Source organism: Saimiri boliviensis, chromosome 7, assembly GCF_048565385.1.
Source record: "Saimiri boliviensis isolate mSaiBol1 chromosome 7, mSaiBol1.pri, whole genome shotgun sequence".
In the NCBI taxonomy this organism is placed as follows: domain Eukaryota; kingdom Metazoa; phylum Chordata; class Mammalia; order Primates; family Cebidae; genus Saimiri; species Saimiri boliviensis.
Genome location: NC_133455.1, coordinates 119,616,048 through 119,636,525, shown reverse-complemented (window position 1 = coordinate 119,636,525; position 20,478 = coordinate 119,616,048). Strand labels below are relative to the sequence as shown.

At 38.1% G+C, this 20,478-nt stretch overlaps 1 protein-coding gene across 4 annotated transcripts in view; it reads right to left on the bottom strand.

Moving 5' to 3' along the window:
* The window catches only part of CLEC2A (C-type lectin domain family 2 member A), a 43,706-nt gene extending 24,531 nt beyond the window's left edge, over positions 1–19,175 (bottom strand). For 2 of the 4 annotated variants that reach the window (XR_012518604.1, XM_074403303.1), the window contains exons 1-4: positions 18,960–19,175; positions 13,974–14,164; positions 8,739–8,807; positions 5,224–5,390 (exon numbers count right to left, since the gene is read on the bottom strand). Coding sequence is in view for 1 of the 4 variants with exons in the window: in XM_074403303.1 (XP_074259404.1) it covers positions 5,224–5,390; positions 8,739–8,807; positions 13,974–14,028 (291 nt within the window). In the remaining 3 variants the exon portion in view is untranslated. The other 2 variants (XR_012518605.1, XR_012518606.1) reach the window with 2 other exon arrangements.
* Between the last annotated feature and the right edge of the window lie 1,303 nt (positions 19,176–20,478).

The following is a 20,478-nucleotide window of genomic DNA, read 5'->3' as shown; positions in this document are numbered from 1 at the left end:
ACGGGGTTTCACCATGTTGACCAGGATGGTCTCAATCTCTTGACCTTGTGATCCACCCGCCTCGGCCTCCCAAAGTGCTGGGATTACAGGCTTGAGCCACCGCGCCGGGCCTGCTTTTCTGCATCTTAAGTATCTTCAAATAGTTGGACTATAATCAGGTAATTGATGCTGAGCTACACTCTGAATATCTTTAAAGGTAACTTCCATGTCTCTAGTTGGAAATTAATGACAAAACCGTATTTGAGTTTATTTCCTTCAAGTTCAAATTCCTAAACCATTAATACGTTCTAGTCACAGATTGAATGACATAGGCTATCAATTAATAGGATGTTAAATTTGCCTAGATGACAATATAAAACCTTAGCAAATTCTATGAGATTGGATACAGCATCTTCTTCAAGAATGATAGAGAACTAACGTTTATATATATTTTTGTGTGCACAGGTACTTTTCCAAAAATCATAGAAGAGGGATTGCAGGGGGAGGAGTTTAATGGAAAGTGTAAGTACTATTAGAATAGAAAAACCCAGTGAATTACTTTGATATACTATAATATGAATGTCACTGATACTGTATTTTTAACATAATCAGATATGAAACTAACTTCTATATGAATATAATTTACTGAAAGAAATGTATTAAGTGATGGGTTTAGTCATTCCTTTATCAGCTTTTTGCTATTGAACCACAAACCTCTTCATCAGCTTTTTGTTCTTTAACTTGTATTTTAGATTCTGGGGTATATGTGAAGGTTTGTTACATGGGTGAGCTTGTGTCATGAAGGTTTGTTTTACAGATTATTTCATCACCCAGGTATTGAGCCATTACCCAATAATTATATCTGTCATGTCTGTCTCACATAGTTCTGGGTTAATCACGGCAATGTGCTAATTGAGATCAACAGGAGAGAACCAGAAAGTTTTTTACATACATCATTTACATAAGTACTGAACAAACTTCCGTATTAAGCAATTAACTAATTAAACGTGACTCTTATATAATCCTAACTGTCAGTAGTAATTTTAGATCAAAGATAAAAGTAGACAGACTTATTAGTTAAGGGAAGACATTCAAAACAATTAATTAATCCATAATAAAAGAATTATAAAGTCAATCATGTAAACACTACCGCAACAATTGCGGTTCTGCTTTCAGCTCTTTGAGGAATTGCGACCCTGCTTTCCACAGTAGTGGGACTTATTTTCACTCCCACCAACAGTGTATAAGTGTTCTCTTTTTTCTGCAACCTCGCCAGCATCTGTGGTTTTTTGGCTTTTTACTAATATCCATTCTGACTGGTGCGAGATGATATCTCATTGTGGTTTTGATTTGCTTTTCTCTAATTATCAGTGATGCTGAGCTTTTTTCCATATGTTTGTTGGCGGCATGTATGTCTTCTCTTAAAAAGTGCCTGTTTATGTCCTTTGCCCAGTTTTAATAGGGTCGTTTTTCTCTTGTAAATTTGTTTAAGTTCCTTTGTTTTGGCAGATGCATAGCTTGCAAAATTTTTCTCTTATTCTGCAGTTTGTTTACTGTGTTAATAGTTTATTTCGCTGTGCAGAAGCTCTTACATTTAGTTAGATACCACCTACCAATTTTTGCAATTTTTTTTTTCACTATTGCTTTTGTTGTCATTGTCATGAAATTTCCCTGTTTCAATGTCCAGGACGGTATTGCTTAGGTTTTCTTCCAGGCTTTTTATAGTTTTGGGTTTTACATGTAGAATTGACTTTTGTATATAGTATAAGAAAGGAGTCCTGCTTCTAATCTTTTGCATATGGCTAGCCAGTTATCCAGCACAATTGATTAAATAGGGAGCTCTTTTCCTATTGCTTGTTTTTGTCAGTTTTGTCAAAGATGAGATGGTCACAGGTGTGTGACCTTATTTCTGGGCTCTCTATTCTGTTCCATTGGTCTATGTGCCTGTTTTTGTACCAGTACCACGTTGTTTTGGTTACTGAAGCCCTGCAGTATAATTTGCAGTCAGATAACATGATGCTCCCAGCTTTCTTCTTTTTGCGTAGGATTGCCTTGGCTATTTGGGGGCTTTTATGATTCCATACGAATTCTAAAATAGTTTTTTCTAGTTTTGTGAAGAATGTCATTGGTAGTTTGATAGGAATAGCATTGAATTTCTATCCTTCAATATCATTCAACTCCAGTCAGTTCAGCCCGGTTAGAACTCTTGTTGGAGAACTGAGGCAATTGTTTGGAGAACACAGGACACTCTGGCTATTTGAGTTACTGGAGTTTGGCATTAATTCTCTCATCTCTCTGTGGGTGTTACTTTAACTGCAGTGCATATTTAGTACTGTCAACAGACCTCTTTCATGTATGTTTTCACAGGGGTGAGTGATGGCTGTAGATTGTGGCCTGGCACTCCTAGGCTGCCCACTGCAGCTCTTGGGTGATCTCAGTGTTTATGTTTCCTCCCCAACTTTGAGGCAGCAATGGAAGGGACCTTAGTAGTAGTTAAGGCCAACAGTCCTTTGCTTTTCTCCTGGGAGCTTCACTCCAGAGAGATACAAGTAAGCAATCATTCAGTGCAATCAGCCTAGGATGGAGAGTCTGTGCTGCGGGCCCAAGCTGGGGGCTCCATGTCTGGTCAAGGTGAGTGGGCAGAGCCTGTGAAGATGGCCTGGCCTCCTCTCCTGCAACTTACTGGAGGTGTGGATAAGAGACTTAGGGTCTCTGCTCCTTCGTTAATCTGAGGGCAGCAAGGGTGGTTCCAGGGCAGAGGCAGTGGCAGAGAGGTTTTCATTGCCCCTGGAGGCTCTGTCCAGGACATTCCAGAGTTGCTACTGGCTTGACAGCTCTTGAGAGGGGCGGTTGCAGACTGAAACCTGGAGGACCCTCCTAGTGAAGAGACAAGGAGATGGGCACCCATGTAATAGCCTGGCCACTTTTTCCTGGGGCTGCCGTGGCATGGTGGTGGCCATCTCCAGTCCCTATTCACCTTGGATTTTCCAATACCTGTAGGTACCAATGGTGAAGCCTGCAAAACAGCAAAGATGGTGGCCTGCCCCTCCCTCTGTGAGCTCTGTGTCTGGCAGGTACATACCTATTGCCTGCCGGAACACACCTGAAGGAAGTGGCTAGCGACCCTGATTGGATACCCTGCCAAGTTAGGAGGAATGGGATTGGGTAACCACTTACAAAAGCAGTCTGGTCACTTTTTTTGCAGAGCAGCTATGCTGTACTGGGGGGCCACTTCCGCCCCTGGTCAACATGGACTCTCCAAAGCCTGAAGGCTGGATGGCTAAGTCACCCAAACAGCAAAGATGGAGGCCCACATTTCCCTCTAGGAGTTGTCTTAGGGTGGTGTAATGCTGTTATTGATGGCTGGCTAGAATTCCAAGCCAGTAAGTCCTATCCTGTGAGGTGTCATGGAAGTGGGTCCTGCAGAATGTCGCTGCTCAGCCCCCCGGATTCAGCCCCTTTACTAGGGACGTGTAAGGTAGTGTATAACCTCCCTCTTTGCTGGAGTTGCAACTACTTTTGCTAGGAAGCCTGGAAAGCCTGGCTAAGGCTCCCAGGTCTCTGCACGTGCCTGAGTGACTGCTCTCCTGAGGCTCCAGGTAGCTCCGTCAGACTGAAGGCCCTGGTGGAGTTGGTTCACAAGGGGATCTCCTGACCTGAGGGTTGCAAAGATCCATGGGAGAAACATGGGATCCTGGGGTTGGACATTCACTCACCACTTCCCTGGGCAAGGAGAGGTTCCCCTGGCTCTGTGTCATTCCCAGGTTGGCCATCTGCCTGCCTGGCTTTTCTCCATTGTCCATGGGTTGAGTGGTTTCCATGATGAGTTCCATTGCGTGTACCCCAGATGTTTCAGTTGAGAGTGCTGTATTTACTTACCACTTCAGTTCCTCTCCGTGAAAGCTGTGCACACCAACTACTTCCAGCCGGCAATCTTGCCCACTCCCCAATCCCCAGCTTTTCTGTAAAAACTAACTAGTCTGTTTTCTTACTCCATGTCCCTAGAGTCCACGCATTAATTCACTCGCTTCTTCAAAGTGCACATATTTCCTTCATATCCTTGTCTCTAAATTTCAAGAGCTGTATTTTATTTTTTTCAGTCTATGCTTGGTAGAATGCAAATTGAAATGGTTTAAAAAGTAATCTACTTAATAATCTAAGAAAATTTAATGAAGACATTTAGATACAGAAACAGTATGCATTGTGGTAAAGGACATGGCATCACTAGTCATCTTGCCTGGGTTCAAATCCCAGCTCAACAATTTACAGCTGTAACATTGGCTGGGTTACATAACATTTCTGTGACCCACTTTCCCCTCTTTAAAGTAGGGAGAGTTATATAACTCCTTCATGGGGGTTACTAGAAGATTACATAAGTTTCAGTGCTTAGAACACTGTTTAGCATATATTGTCATATACAGTTGACTTAAACAATGTGGCAGTTAGGGGCACTGACCCCCTGTGCAGTCAAAAGTCGTATATAACTTTTAACTCCTCAAAAAGTCAACCATGCTGGGCATGGTAGCTCAAGCTAATTACAGCACTTTGCGAGGCTGAGGAAGGAGGCTTGCTTAAGCCCAGTTTGAAATCAGTCTTGGCAATGTAGTGAGACCTCATCTCTGCAAAAAATAAACAAAATTAGCCAGTGTGGTGTGCACCTGTAGTCCCAACTACTCAGGAGGCTCAGGTGGGAGGATTGCTTGAGCCCAGGATTTCAATGCTGCAGTGACCTGAGACTGCACCACTGCACTCCAGCCTAGGCAACAGAGTGAAACCCTTTCTTAAAAAGAAAACTAAAACAGAAAACATAGCCACTAGTAGCCTACTGTTGACTGGAAGTCTTACTGATAATATGAAAGCAAATTAACACATATTTTGTAGGTTATTTGAATTATATGCTGTATTCTTACCAAAAACAAAGCTAGAGAAAAGATGATATTAAGGAATCATAAAGAAGAGAAAATTTATTTACTATTCATTAGGTGAAAGTGAAGCATTCTAAGTGTCTTCATCCCCATTGTTTTCATATTGAGTAGGCTGAAGAGTGGGGAAGAAGAGGAGGGGCTGCTCTTGGTGTCTCAAGGGTGGCAGAGGGAAGAAAATCCATGTATAAGTGGATCCACACTGTTCAAACTCACACTGTTCAAGGCTCAGTTGTATTATAGTGTTAGCTATTATTGCTTTCATTCTCTTTTCATAAAAACATAATCTCTGAAATTACTGAAGACTTTTCTGTTTTCTTACCATATCTTTTTGTGTATCAATCTGAGCAAGTTCTGATTTCTGTAAACTGCAAAACATTTTACTGGCTGTCCAATTTCTGGTATCATTAGAAAAATAGAAGCACTTATCTCTAACTCCAAACCAGTCCTCTGAACAGGCCACAGGTTTAGCACAGTTTGAGCGTATGCCTGAAAAAAAGAAAGAAAGAAGATAAAGCATAAGTTAAAAAGTGTTTCTACTCATTCTACTGTATTAATTTTATTTTTTACCTCCATGGTTTGAGACCTGTAAATTAGCTTCACCCCTAGAATGAAGATTAATTAATTTCCCCCATCTGTAAGGAAGATCATTTAGTGATCAAGCAGTATATGCTTTTTTTTTTTCTATTTTCCTGGCTTCTATTTTGAGAAATGGTGCTACTCACGTAGGGCAAACTCAAATGTAGGGCAAACTCCAGAGCCTGCACTCCCTACTCCACCATGATGTATTTTTGTTGTTGTTGTAGTGCTCAGAAGTGGATACACACACTATGCAGGGTGTAAAACATATTGTGTTTCAACTCTCTTTCTTTGTGCCCTTTTTTAATTTAAATTTTTGATTTAAGTTCTGGGATACATCTGCAGAACGTGCAGGTTTGTTGCATAGTTACACACGTGCCATGGTGGTTTGCTGCACCCATCAACGCATCATCTAGTTTTAAGCCCTGCATGTATTAGCTATTTATCCTAATGCTCTCTCTCCCCTTACCCACTACCCTTTCACAGGTCCCGGTGTGTGATGTTCCCCTCCCCGTGTCCATGTATTTTCATTATTCAACTCCCACTTGTGAGTAAGAACATGCGGTGTTTGGTTTTCTGTTCCTGCGTTAGTTTGCTAAGGATGATGGCTTCCAGCTTCATCCATGTCCCTGCAAAGGAACTCAATTTTTTTATGGCTGCATAGTGTTCCATGGTATATACATGTCATATTTTCTTTATCCAGTCTGTCATTGATGGACATTTGACTTGGTTCCAAGTCTTTGCTATTGTAAACAGTGCTGCAGTAAACATGCATGTGCATGTGTCTTTAGAGTAGCATGACTTATAATCCTTTGAGTATATACCCAGTAATGGGATTGCTGGGTCAAATGGTATTTCTGGTTCTAGATCCTTGAGGAATCGCCATATTACCTTCCACAATGATGGAACTAATGGACACTCCCACCAACAGTGTAAAAGTGTTCCTATTTCTCCACAGCCTTGCCAGCATTTATTGTTTCCTGACTTTTTAGTAATCACAATTATGATTGATCTGAGATGGTATCTCATTGTTGTTTTGATTTGCATTTCTCTAATGACCAGTGATGATGAGCTTTTTTTCATACGTTCGTTGGCCACATAAATATCTTCTTTTGTCTTTCTGCTCTTTTTAATCAACAGGTAAATGAATATTAAAAAAACTTCTTGTAGAAACTCTTGTCCACATTTAACTTCCAGATGTTTGGACACCAATAACATTAAGCTCTAATACTGCAGTGACAGAAGAGACTATAAACAAGAAGACTATCAGTATTCTTGAGAATGACCAAAGCCAAACCAAACCGAAACAAAACAAACAAGAATCAGCAGTGCTAAGCACTAACTGAGCCAAATGTAAGTGCTAAATTAAGCAAAACATGCGTATTGAAAATCAAGTGCTGAGGGCTATTCCACCTTTGGATCCACTTCACAAATAAACCCGTAGTACCCAGAGGAAATTTAACAACTTCATTTTTACAAATATTGCAACTCCTACAATGAGACAATCTTGCAACAAGTCACATATGCCATTATTTCTTCATTTTTTCATTTAACTTAATATGATAGTAAAGAGTTCAGAACATGATGCCCTGAAATACGTCACTCTAGCATATAAACGATTTTGAGTTAAAGGCACTTACAAAACAGCAGATGCAAGACAAAACACTCTGAACTTCCTTCTTTTCTTACAGGCAGGAGATAAAATACCTACGTGAAAGATAGCCTCTCTATACCAGAAGGAAAGTAACAGTCTTATAATCAAGGATAGGTAGCTGAGACCAAAAGAAATGTGTACAAACAACATTGTTTAAACTAACATTTATCTTTCTGGTCACTTTTCCACCCAATTAGTTACCCTAGATCAACCCCCTTTCCTTGCCACATTTTCATAATTCATTACCTTTTGTTTAATTATCTAAATGTTCAACTCTAACTGAATCTTTAGGCTTTCATAAGGAAGACATACATGTCACGTAAAACTCATATTAAATAAATGCATGTGTTTTGCCCAAGTTGATGTATCTTGTGCCCAATTTCATTCTCAGGCCCAGCAGTAAAACCCTGAGAGGGTAGAGGTAAAATTTTGCCTCTCAACTAATAGAAATAAGTAAATGTTTTATAGAACAACGGTTAGTGGCATAACTTACTTTTGATTTAAAAGAAATTAAAGGAATGCTACAATGATGGAAGTATCGCTGCATGATTTTTAAAATGTATCATGCATTACAGTTATACAAACAAGGTTTTTGATCCTAGGTCTGGAATTTATTATTTGTGAGTGGCAACTTACTCATTCTGTCCTGTATATTTTTTGTCTGTAAATGGATTTCCTTATATCTGTGTCCTAGTCTAATGAGGATTAAATACAATTAACAGAATATAGTGTATTTAACATTGGCTTACAAATTCACAAACTCTTAAAAAGAAAATTAGCTGTAACAAGTCCATAAAACTGATGTTTACGTGGGGTTAAAAAAAATAAATATAGAAATTGATCCTCCTGGTCTTAAAGCTTGAAACTTAACATTTGTCTTATTTGAGTTCCTTCTTTAGGAATCTGACCCTTAGGCCTCCCAGATAGTATCAGGAAACTGAAAGTCACCAGATCACCACATCCAGACAATGAGATGCCCAACTCCTCACTGTCATGACTGCCTAACCGACCACCTGCTCGCTGTTGACCCACTCTTCTTTTCTGCCCCTCCCTAATTCCTATTGATCAACTCCCACTCCTCCTTTTTATTGCTCCCTAACTCTTGTTTTCTCACACATAGTTACCTTTCTTTCCTGCTGTATGAACCCCTAATTTTAGTCAGTTGGGTAAGTGAATTTGAGACTGATTTCCCATTCTCCGTGTTGCCATCTCCCAAATAGAAAGTCTTTTTCCCTGGTAATAGTCATCGTCTTGGGGATTGGCTTTCTGTGCCGTGAGCAATGGGACCCAGACTGAATCCCGGGCAATTCAGTAACATAGCTATTGCTATTGCCATCAGGTGGTCATCTGAGAATTTAAGATTATTTTTCTTAAATATGAAGAACTATAAAGTCAAGAACATAATTCTATTGTGAGACTGTGAGTGTTTTAGGGAGAGGCAAGGATTATGGTAAAACCTGTTGTACTGGTAAAAACTTGAGGACAAGTTCACTACAAAACCCTTTAATTACTCCAGGTCTGGGAGATTTGGAGTTAAGCTTGAGATAGAAATGGACCTCTCAGGTGTGAAGAACCATAGAAAGTGTATGAATTAAACCACTTACCTATTATTGTAGAAATCGGCACTATAATAATCAGGGCCCATATACAAAGGCAAATCTTCATCTTGCAAACTGCAAATTAAATAAACACATATTATAAAATTTCTAAATAAACACCGACTGGATATTATTACTGGTGTATTTCTCCCTCATAATTATCAATCAAAAAATCCTCAATAAAAGCATATGCATCTCAAAATCATAAAGAATAGAAAACCATCACAAAGTGCAAGGAAGGTAAGTACTAAAAAAAAAAAAAAAAAAAAAAAAAAGATTGCTATAGCTGTTCAAACGGAGAGAGGGTGAGTGGAGAACCACTTAGTCTTAGGGGAATGAGGAAGGAAAGGAAAGGTTACTCAAAAGGTGGAAATAGTTTGAATGGGGGATTGTAAGCAAAAGAGCATAAAGATAATCAAAAGATCCATGATGAGCATAAATGTTTATATCAGATATATAAGGCAATAAAATGGAAGACAGTAAAAAAAAAGTCACATGGTCATGACAGAAGATTTTAAATGATATATTTTTTTCTTTATTTTTTAAGCCATGACAGAAAGAAACAGTGTGTTTGAGCAAGAGACTATCAAGATAAAGACCATAATTTATTTATTTGTGGTAAGCAGAAAAAATTAGAGAAGACACAGGATTTCCCACTCATGGAAAAGCTATGAGGTTAAGAACAAATAATAATTCTATTAATGATAAAATAATTGTATTTGATGCATTATTAGTAGATGTAGAAACAATCTAGGAAGAATGAGTGTGTACATATATATGTATGTATATATAGATGTGTATATACATATATATGCATGGCTTAGCAATGGGGAGATATTTTGGGAAATGTGCCTTTAGGTGATTTTGTCATTGTGTGAACATCATAGAGTGTACTTACACAAACCTAGACAGTATAGCCTACTAACACCTAAGCTATATATTACAGACTGTTGCTTCTAGACTACAAACCTGGATAGCATGTTATTGTAATAATTACTGTAGGCAATTATAACACAATGTTAAATACTTGCATACCTAAACATAGGGTACAGTAAAAAATACACATAAAAGATCAAAAATGAAACACCTTTACAGGGCAGCTTCATTACAATCTTATGGGACCATTGTCATTATGCAATCTGTCATTGACCAAAACCTTGTTCCGTAGAGCATGACTATATATGTATATAGTGTATATGTGCATAAACATATACTGTGTATATATATACACACATATATATACACACACGTATGCATGCCTGTATGCATATATGCTTCACATGTATCTATATATATACATATGTTCAAATATTAGAAAAGAGGACTTGAAGAAAGAAAAATTGAAAAAGAAGTTATAAGCCTTCTCTGTTTCTTCAGAGCCTAAAGCAGCCTTAGTGAATGAAAACTAAAAAAGTTATTAGTTTTCATGATCACCAGACTATAGATAATGTGTAACAAAGCAATTGCAAGAAAGGATTGAGAGAAGCCAGATTCTAAGATATTTATAAAGAGAATGTTTGATAAGAAGAAGAGTTTGGTAATTTATCTTACATCAAGAGAAACAATAGCTAAAGAGAAAATATAAAATGAATTTTCTTTTTTTGTTTTCAAGATTAGAGAAAAATGAAGAACAAGGAAGAGGAAAAGATAAAATCCACTGCACAAATTTCAGACACTCAAAAGAGTAATGTAACACTTAATATAAAACTCCAATAATGAAGACAATGTGTTTTGAGGGAAAAGATTGGTGTATAGATGGATGAAACGCAATAAAGAGTCCAGAAATTGACACACACATATATTGTTAAATAATTTTTCAAGGGTAACAAAGCAATGTAATGAGCAAAGCCACACCTTACACAAAAGTTATTAAAATAACAGAAAAAAAGACTTTACCATAGTACAACATCATTTTACAACAGTTAGTTAAGATGTATCTTTGACTTGAACATAAAAACCTAAAACTATAAAATTTCTAGAAAACAAAGTAAGTTGTTTGTGACCATGAGAATTAGTAAAGATGTCTTAGAGAGAGCAGAGAAAATACTGCATAAAATTAAAAGAAAATGATAAATTGAACCTAACTGAAGTTTAAGGGCCAGGCATGGTGGCTCACGCCTGTAATCCCAGCAGTTTGGGAGACCAAGGCCAAAAGATCACCTGAGGTTACGAATTTGAGACTAGCCTGGCCAACATGGTGACACCCCATCTCTACTAAAAATAAGAAAAATTCACAGGGCGTGATGGTGGGCACCTGTAATTCCAGCTACTCGGGAGGCTGAGGAAAAAGAATCCCTTGAACCCAGGGTGTGGAGGCAGCAATAATTGAAATCATGCCACTTTACTCCAGCCTGGGTGACAGAGTTAGATTCTGTTTCAATTAATTAAAAAAAAAAAAAAAAAAGAAAAAGAAAAGAGATTTAAAACTTTTGCTCATTTCAAGTTACAAGATACTGTTATAAATATAAATATGTAAGTTACAGACTGAGAGAAAATATTTGTAATACGTGTACCAAAAAAGACTAGTATACTAAAATGTTAAAAGGTCTGTAATTTAGAGATAGAGTACAAACAACTTGATGAAAAAATGAACCAAATTCTTGAACGAATACGAAAGAATACACACAAGTGACCAAGAAGCACATAACAGATGTTCCATATTATTAGTCGCAAGAAAAATGCAAAATAAAACCACAATGAAATATGACTGTGTCACGTGCATTGTTACAATGAAAAAGATTGACAGTGTCAAGCGTTAGGCTATAGAGCAACCGAAACACCTACACCACCGGTTGAAGTACAAAAATGTACGAGCGTTTGGGAAATCTCTAGCAGTTTTTATTTTTAATTAAAATGCATGTCCCTTTTGGACCTGCTCGTAGGCCTCCATGACACTCCCCGGTACTTATTTTTATATAGTCAAATTGTCTGAAAATATTGCAGATGCAACTCTTCCATTGCAATCCTTTTCCTCTGTACTTTCTTTTGTCTTCTTATATCTCTGGTGATCACCTTTAGCATTGCCCTACACTATACCAAACAGTAGCAGTTACAGTCAACATTTTTTACTTGTTTTTTTTTTTTTTTTTTTTTTATTGCATTTTAGGTTTTGGGGTACATGTGATGAACATGCAAGATTGTTGCATAGGTACACACATGGCAGTGTGCTTTGCTGCCTTCCGTCCCCTCACCTGTATCTGTCATTTCTCCCCATGCTATCTCTTCCCACCTCCCCACCCCCCGCCCCTCCCCCATTTCCCCCCAACAGACCCCAGTGTGTAGTGCTCCCCTCCCTGTGTCCATGTGTTCTCATTGTTCAACACCCGCCTATGAGCGAGAATATATGGAATGTTTAAATTTTCATTATTAAGCACTATAAAAATGCTGTATAAATTTAACATATAACATTAGCAATTTAAGAAACAGTTTTTCTATTCCTTGTTTCCCCAGAGGGACTTACATAGACTTTGAATGCTATCAAATGCTTTCTTATGGTTATCAAATGCACTTACTGAATAATCGTGTGGTCTTTCAAAACTTTTAAATGAGATAGCTTGTACTGATTTTCTGAAATCAAAGCATTCCTAAGATAAATCCACTTGAATATCAATTTTTAACAGCTTTGTTGTATATAGTAAATAAATATTTTCTTGGGATTTGTACTTCTAATTTCATAAGAAAATGAGTTTGTTTCTTTTTGTCTTGTTCTGACCTTGTTTAGAAATCAAAAAGTCTATTAAATCGAGATAAAGTTCTCATTTTGCTATTTTTTGAAGGATGTTCAATAGAAAAATTAGCTATTCCTTAAAAGATCGGTAGATTATTTTAACTGCCATTTCAATTTATTTATCTTTAATTTCTACAATTCTATAATTCTTTATTCTCATTACATATTGGCATTTTATATTTTTTAGACATCTATGGTCTTTTTTTTTTGTATCTATAAATGCATTAGTGTTTTGGTTTGCTAGGGCTGCCATTACAAGCTGTCACAAAGTGGGTGGCTAAAATTATCAGGAATGTATTGTCATACAGTTCTAGAGACAAGAAGTGTAAAATTAAGATGTTGATAGGATGGGTTCCTTGTGAGGCCTGTGAGGAAAGAATCTGTTCCGGGCCTTTCACCTTGGCTTGAAGATGGCATTCTCCCTGGGTATGAGTCTGTCTCTAAATTTTCCTTTTTATGATAACACCAGCAATATTAAATTAGGACCCACCCTATTAACCTCATTTTAACTTGGTAAAGACACGGTCTCCAAATCAGGTCACATTCTGAGGTATGGGGGTTAGAGCTTCAATCTATAAATTTTTAAGGAAACAGAGTTTTCCCCACAATAATTGATTAATTATTTCCATAATGTTTTATTTAATTGTAATATTTGTGGGTTTGGGGATTATTTGTAGTTTTTTGATATTTCCTTTATTGTATCTTCTTCTGCAAACTTTTAGACATCTAGTTCTTTAGTCTGTTCTAATAGTCACCATTTATCTTTCTCATTTCTTCTTTTTTCATTAACTTCTCCTATTACTTCTATTTTTAAAATTTGTATATTTTTATTTCACTCTATTGCTCCAAGATGCATGTTTTAAATCTATTTTGTTTGCACACTTTTGATATTATTTTAATATCATTTAAATAAATGATACTGAATAAATATTTGAATATTATTTCTTCAAATATTTCCTATCAACTATTCTTTTACTCTCTCTTTCCATTTCAGATTTTTGTTATCTAAAAGGTGGCATTTCTACTTCTATTTTTCATATCTCTCAGCTTTTATTTTGTATTTTATATTATTTTCTTTTCTGTCATAGGTCTTACTCATTCTTAATCAGCCTCCATTCTACTAATTAACTCATTTCAGTCTTGTTAAGTCACAATCATCAAGCCTCCTTCCAGAGTGAAGCATTTACTTTTTATTCTGGATAAAAGTGTTAAGCAACCTTTTTTTTTTTTTTTTTTTTTTTGGTGAAAGTACATTTTGAAAACATCCTTATTGAGATACAATACACGCAGCATAAAATTCTCCCCCTGAACCTTCTTATACACAAGCTTATACCCTCTCTTCCAGAAATAAAACTCTACTTGCTCTGGTAGTCTTTCACAATGCTCCAGAATGCTTCCCCCATGCCTCACTTATTAGTAGACTCACCATAAGTAAAGAGTTCACATTTTTAAGCTGTCCTGTATTTTATTTTATCTCTCCTTTACTTCCTTCTCATTCACTCAATACAACTTACTTGTCCGACGAATGAGGCCATCAGATCTGCCATCCCGTAGCTCTGGTTCAACCATGGCAATGTTCTAACTGATGGAGATCAGTGCGAAAGGAATAGAACGTTTTCATTTCTGTCGAATGCACCGAGGAAGCTTCACTTCTGTCGGATGCACTGTCAGTACTCACTTGAGATCAAAGATAAAAGCAGGCAGACTGGTTTAGGGAAATAATTTAAAATGTTAAAATTAACTCATCCATAACAAAAGGATCATGCAGTCAATCATGTAAACACCACGACAACCATGCTATGGAACATTTTCATCATCTTTCTTTTTTCCCTTTTCTAATTATTATCTTTTCTGACCCTGGTCCCTGGCAAGCATTAATTTGCTTTATATCAACAGAGTTTTTCTTTTCATGAAACTTTTATTTTTTTTGAGACAGAGTCCACTCTGTTGCCCAGGCTGGAGTGCAGTGGGGAAAACTGGGCCCACTGCAACCTTGACCTCCTTTTCCCAAGTGATCCTCCTGCCCTACCCATCCAAGTAGTTGGGGCTAAAGTCATGCTCCATCATCCCCTGCTAATTTATTTTTTGTAGAGACTAGGTCTCATTATGTTACCCAGACTGGTCTTGAACTCATGGGCTTAAGTGGTCCTCCCACTTCAGTCACCGAAAGTGCTGGGATTACAGGTGTGAGCCACCACAGCTGGCCCCTTTCATAGAATTTTATATGAATGGTATCATATGTAGTGTCTTGTCTCCAGCTTATTGCATTTATAATAATGCTTTTGAGATTCACTCAAGTTGTTGTGCAGGTAAGTAGTTCATTCGCTTTTATTTCTGAGTGCCATTCCTATTGTATGTTGTACCAGAAATTGTCTATACCATCACGAGTTAATGGACTTTTCTTGCTAGGGTGTGACTAGTATCAATGAAACTGCTGTACACAAGCATTCCGGTGAGGGCAAGTTTTCTCTTGGGTAAATTCCCAGAAATTGAATTGCCGCATCAGGTAAGTATGCTTATCTTTATCAAAAGGTGTTGGCCGGGCGCGGTGGCTCAAGCCTGTAATCCCAGCACTTTGGAAGGCCGAAGCGGGTGGATCACGAGGTCAAGAGATGGAGACCATCCTGGTCAACATGGTGAAACCCTGTCTCTACTAAAAATACAAAAAATTAGCTGGGCATGGTGGCACGTGCCTGTAATCCCAGCTACTCAGGCGGCTGAGGCAGGAGAATTGCCTGAACCCAGGAGGCGGAGATTGCGGTGAGCCGAGATTGCACCATTGCACTCCAGCCTGGGCAACAAGAGCGAAACTCCGTCTCAAAAAAAAAAAAAAAAAAAAAAAAAAGTGTCAAGACTGGGCGTGGTGGCTTATGCCTGTAATCCCGTCACGTTGAGAGGCCAACATGGGCAGATCACGAGGTTAGGAGTTTGAGACCAGCCTGGCCAACATGGCGAAGCCCTGCCCTAGTAAAAGTATAAAAAAAATTAGCCGGGTGTGGTGATGGGCACCTGTAATCCCAGCTATTTGGGAGGCTGAGATAGGAGAATCACTTGAAACTGGGAGGCAGAGGTTGCAGTGAGCAGAGATTGTGCCACTGAACTATCGCTTGGGCAACATAGCAAAACTTCATCTCAAAAAAAAAAAAAAAAAAAATGCAGTCAAACTGTTTTCCAAAGTAGGTATATGAGTTTCGGTTTCCATCAACACCACGTGTTATTGTTTATCTTTTAATTTCAGCTATTCTACTATATATTCATTGATCTCTCATATGATCTCAGCTTACATTCCTCTAGCGACTAATCATGTTCAGCATCTTTTTATGTGCATATTGATCATATGTCTTCCCTGGTGCCATACTTGTCCAATACTTTGCCAATTTTTAATTGGGTTTTCTATTATCGACTGATAAGTATTCCTTTTAAAGAAAGTCAAATGTATGACTTTTTCCATGATTTATGAGTTTTGTGCCTTCACTATGAAACCTTTGCCTGTCTCAGGATCACAAACATTATCCCATTTCTTCCCAGATATTTTGAAGTTTTAGCTCTCATATTTAGGTTCCTTGCTTATGTTGATAAAAGCTTTGCATATGGGATGAGGTAAAAATCAACATAAAATTTTCAAAACATGAATATCTCATTGTTTCAGAACCATTTGCTGAAAAGATTCTTTCTTTTTTGAATTACTTTGTCACTTAGATGAAAATTCAATCTCCTTTAATTTGTACTCAGCAATGTTTTACAGTTTTTAGTGTAGAACTTTTGCACAGACATCATTAATTTTATCCCCACATATTTTATTTTTTTGATACCTGTGCAAATGGTATTATATATTTAACTTAAATTTCCAATTGTCTGTTGTTACAATGTAGGAATGTAATTTATTTTTGTTTATTGAGTTTGCATCTTTAGACTTTGCTGAACTATTCATTTATTTGTTCTTTTATCTATTTTGTAGATTCCTTTGGATTTCCTGCAGAGACATTTATGCCACTGTGAATAAGGCCCATTTTACTTCTTTTCTAATCAATATTCTTCTGTTTATTTTTCTTGCCTTATTTACCTGCTAGCACCAGCATAAATGTTGATTATAAGAGGGAGATTTCCTCTTCTTGCAATGTCTCCAGTCTTAGGAGAAAACCATTATCTTCTATCATAAGGTATGCCAGGTATAGGGTTTTGAAGATCCTATTTATCAGCTTGAGGAAGTTTTCTTCTATTCGTAGATTGCTGATCTGGCTATATGTTTATCCATCTTTGAATTGGATAAAAGTTGATCTTTCCAATAGGGTGCAGTGGCTCATGCCTATAACCCCAGCACTTTGGAAAGTGGAGGCAGGTGGATCACCTGAGGTCAGGAATTTGAGACCAGCCTGACCAACGTGCAGAAAACCAGTCTCTACTAAAAATACAAAATTAGCTAGGCGTGGTGGTGCATGCCTATAATCCCAGCTACTCGGGAGGCTGAGGCAGGAGAACCACTTGAACCCTGGAGGAAGAGGTTGCTGTGAGCCGAGATTGTGCTTTTACACTCCAGCCTGGGGAACAAAAGTGAAATTTTGTCTTAAAAAAAAAAAAAGGTGATCTTTCCAAAACATCAGGTATTGTTTCCATTAATTTTCTCTTTTAGTTTTCTCATTTTTATTTCACTGTTTTCACTTCATTCTTTTTTACATTAGGTTTAGTTTTATCTTGTTTTTCTTTCTTAATGTAGAAGTCTAGATTTGAAGGGGGTAGAAAAAAGTAGAAAATAATAGGTGCCAGTCATTAAGTCAATTGCTTCACTAAAAAATTAACTCTTTTACTTTAAGTAAAACAGTGACTGAATTTTAGCCTGCATTTCTCCATCTCTCAAGGCGGAAGCTGCAGTGAGATGAGATCATGCCACTCACACTCCAGCCTGGGTAAGAGAGCAAGACTTGGTCTCAAAAAAAAAAAAAAAAAAGTTGATGTTGGGAGAATATGGCCTAAATGCACACAATAATGGGCTTCCCAATTTTGTTTCTGCAAATGAGACAGATTACCTCCCCAGGAATCGGCATTACTCCCGAAGGAAGGCGTTGGATAGCAAAATAGAATGCACTCAGTGCCCGTGCAGAATAGAATATGCTCCACTCAGACAGTGGATCTGGAGTAGGATGGAGCTAGGGGCTGAACCAGGCCCAATTCCTCACTTAAACCCACTATTCAGATAAGTCACCTTTTCTCCTAGGAGTCTTTTGGGAAGAAACTATTTTCATAGAAATCAGACAAAGATCTCATACTTCTTATTCTCCAAGAATCCATATAGAGATGTTGGCTGGGTGCCGTGGCTTACACCTGCCTGTAATCCCAGCACTGTGGGAGGCGGAGGCAGGTGGATCACTTGAAGTTAGGCCAACATGGTGAGACCTCTGTCTCTACTAAAAATACAAAAGTCAGCTGGCGTGATGGCAGGTGTCTGTAATCCCAGCTACTTGGGAGGCTGAGGCAAGAGACTTGAACCCTGGAGGTGGAGGTTGTAGTGAGCTGATATCGCGCCATTGCACTCCAGCCTGGGAGACAGAGCTAGACTCCATCTCAACCAACAAACAAAAATGCATTCAAATATACATTAAGAATACGTTTAGAGATATACACACACACATCACTGCTGCCTTAGAATTATGTATATGCACACATTTGACTCTTCATTCTCTTATTCAACATTTACAGAGTGTCTAATTTTTACTTGGCATTTTTCTGGGTGCTTGAGATACATCTATTAACAAAATAGACAGAGGTTCCTTTACTTGTGGGTTTCCATTCCAGAAAGATTAAATATACTATAAAGCCTAAAGATGATAAACAAATGGTGTGATATTTCAGTATATAATAAGTTCTGCTAAAGATGAAAGATGAGCCACGTTAAAATTGATTAGTAATGTCAAGATTGAGGAGTGTTAGCTGCAATTTTAATAGGGTAGTCAGGGTAAGTATTACTGAAAAGGTGAACTGTAAATGAACTCTGAAGAGGAAAAGTCCCATGTGGCTATATGGGTGAGCATCATCCTGGTGGAATTGTGAGAATATCCTAAAGCAGGTGTGTCACATTCCAGAAAGAGTGAGGAAGGCAGCTGTGTCTGGATGAGGAGAGTAGTGAGAGAAGATTTTAGTTAAGTACTGACAGGGTTGTTCTGTTTTTGCCATTCTGAGGTGTCTGGCTAATATTCTAAGTGAAAAGGGAGGATGGAAAATTATCCTGAGTAGAATAGTAGTGTGATCTGACACACATTTAGTATGTTCATTCTGGGTACTGTCCTCAGAATAAATTGGAAGGGGATGAAATCTACTTATTTAGCCAATAAGTATACTTAAAAATATTCAAACTTCTTCCTTTTCACAAGATGGCGCCAAAAGCGAAGAAGGAAGCTCCTGCCCCTCCTAAAGCCCAAGCCAAAGCGAAGGCTTTAAAGGCCAAGAAGGCAGTGTTGAAAGGTGTCCACAGCCACACAAAAGAAGAAGATCTGCACATCACTCACCTTCCGGCGGCCCAAGACACTGCGACTCCGGAGGCAGCCCAGATATCCTCGGAAGAGCACCCTCAGGAGAAACAAGCTGGACCACTACGCTATCATCAAGTTTCCGCTGACCACTGAGTCCGCCATGAAGAAGACAGGAGACAACACCACACTTGTGATCATTGCGGATGTTAAAGCCAACAAGCACCAGCTCAAACAGGCTGTGAAGAAGCTCTATGACGCTGATGTGATCAAGGGCAACACCCCGAGGTGTTGCAACACCCAAGGCATGTGTTCGACTGGCTCCTGATGACTGTGCTATGGATATTGCCAACAAAATTGGGATCATCTAAACTTAGTCCAGCTGGCTATTTCTAAATATATGTATATCTTTTCACCATAAAAAAAAAATTCAAACTTCTGTTCCTCATGTTCATAAATTTCAACCAATAGCCCATTATTTGTTCCTTTCTCTTTTCTTCTTTACCTGTCAAATCTTCCTCACTGGGCACTCTGACTCGTTTGAATATTATTTTTATTTCAGGACAGTTTGATAAAAATTTCATCATTAGGATTGAATTGTTCTTGTACAGCATGTAAATTACAATTTAACAAAGCCTGCATTTAACCTGCTAACACAATTTATACACTATTAAATCTCAGCCCAGGAGAGAATAAAGAGATGGTGACATTTGTTTCCGATGATGTTAAACATAACATCTATTTGTCAATATTATTTTCTGTATTGCTTGAATGTCGGTAATGTTTGTGAGACCCAGCTGAGTTTAAAATGTGTTTCTACCATTTACTATAATCCCAGGTGCCGAGACCAGCTCAGCTGTTGAGACCCTAACCCAGGCGATGCTGAAGGAATTAAGAAATAGACACAGAGATAGGAAGCAAAAGTTGGGTCCAGAGTGGAACACCAGGGGTCTCACAGCATTTCCAGCTGAGAGCCCAGAGTCGACTCTGATCCACGTATTTATTCTTTACTTCCAGTGACAAGTTTTACAAGCAGATGCTCTGTGTTCTTTCATTGGTTAAAGGTAAACAACCAGGCAGCTAGTGGATGATTACTATAGGTTAAAGATAAACTAGAAAGCACTCTTTAGAGAGAACAAAGGAAGGAGTCACATTTCTTGTGTTTGAAGAACGAATTCATCTGGCATGAGACACATTCATATTGGTTACTGTTTTATAATGCTTTGAGCCATTTTCTGCTTTGAGCCATTTTCTGCTTTGAGAGGCAGTTTTCCACTTTGGGGGGCTGACTAGGTTTTCCTTGCTGCTGCTCTCGGCAAACAATATGATTTCTCACACACATCAGAATTTGCTCTAACCTGTTCCAGCTTTCTTTTTCTGCAAAGCTAGGTAAGCAAGTACAGCTTTATCTTGATGAGCTATTTCTTGAAGGATTCAGGATCTGCATCTGTAGACTACGCAAAGAGAAATAAGACAAATTAATAACACAAACATAACAGCAACCATAGATCCTCCAGGTATTTTTACCCAAGCCACGGGCTTCAGGGGTGCGATTCCA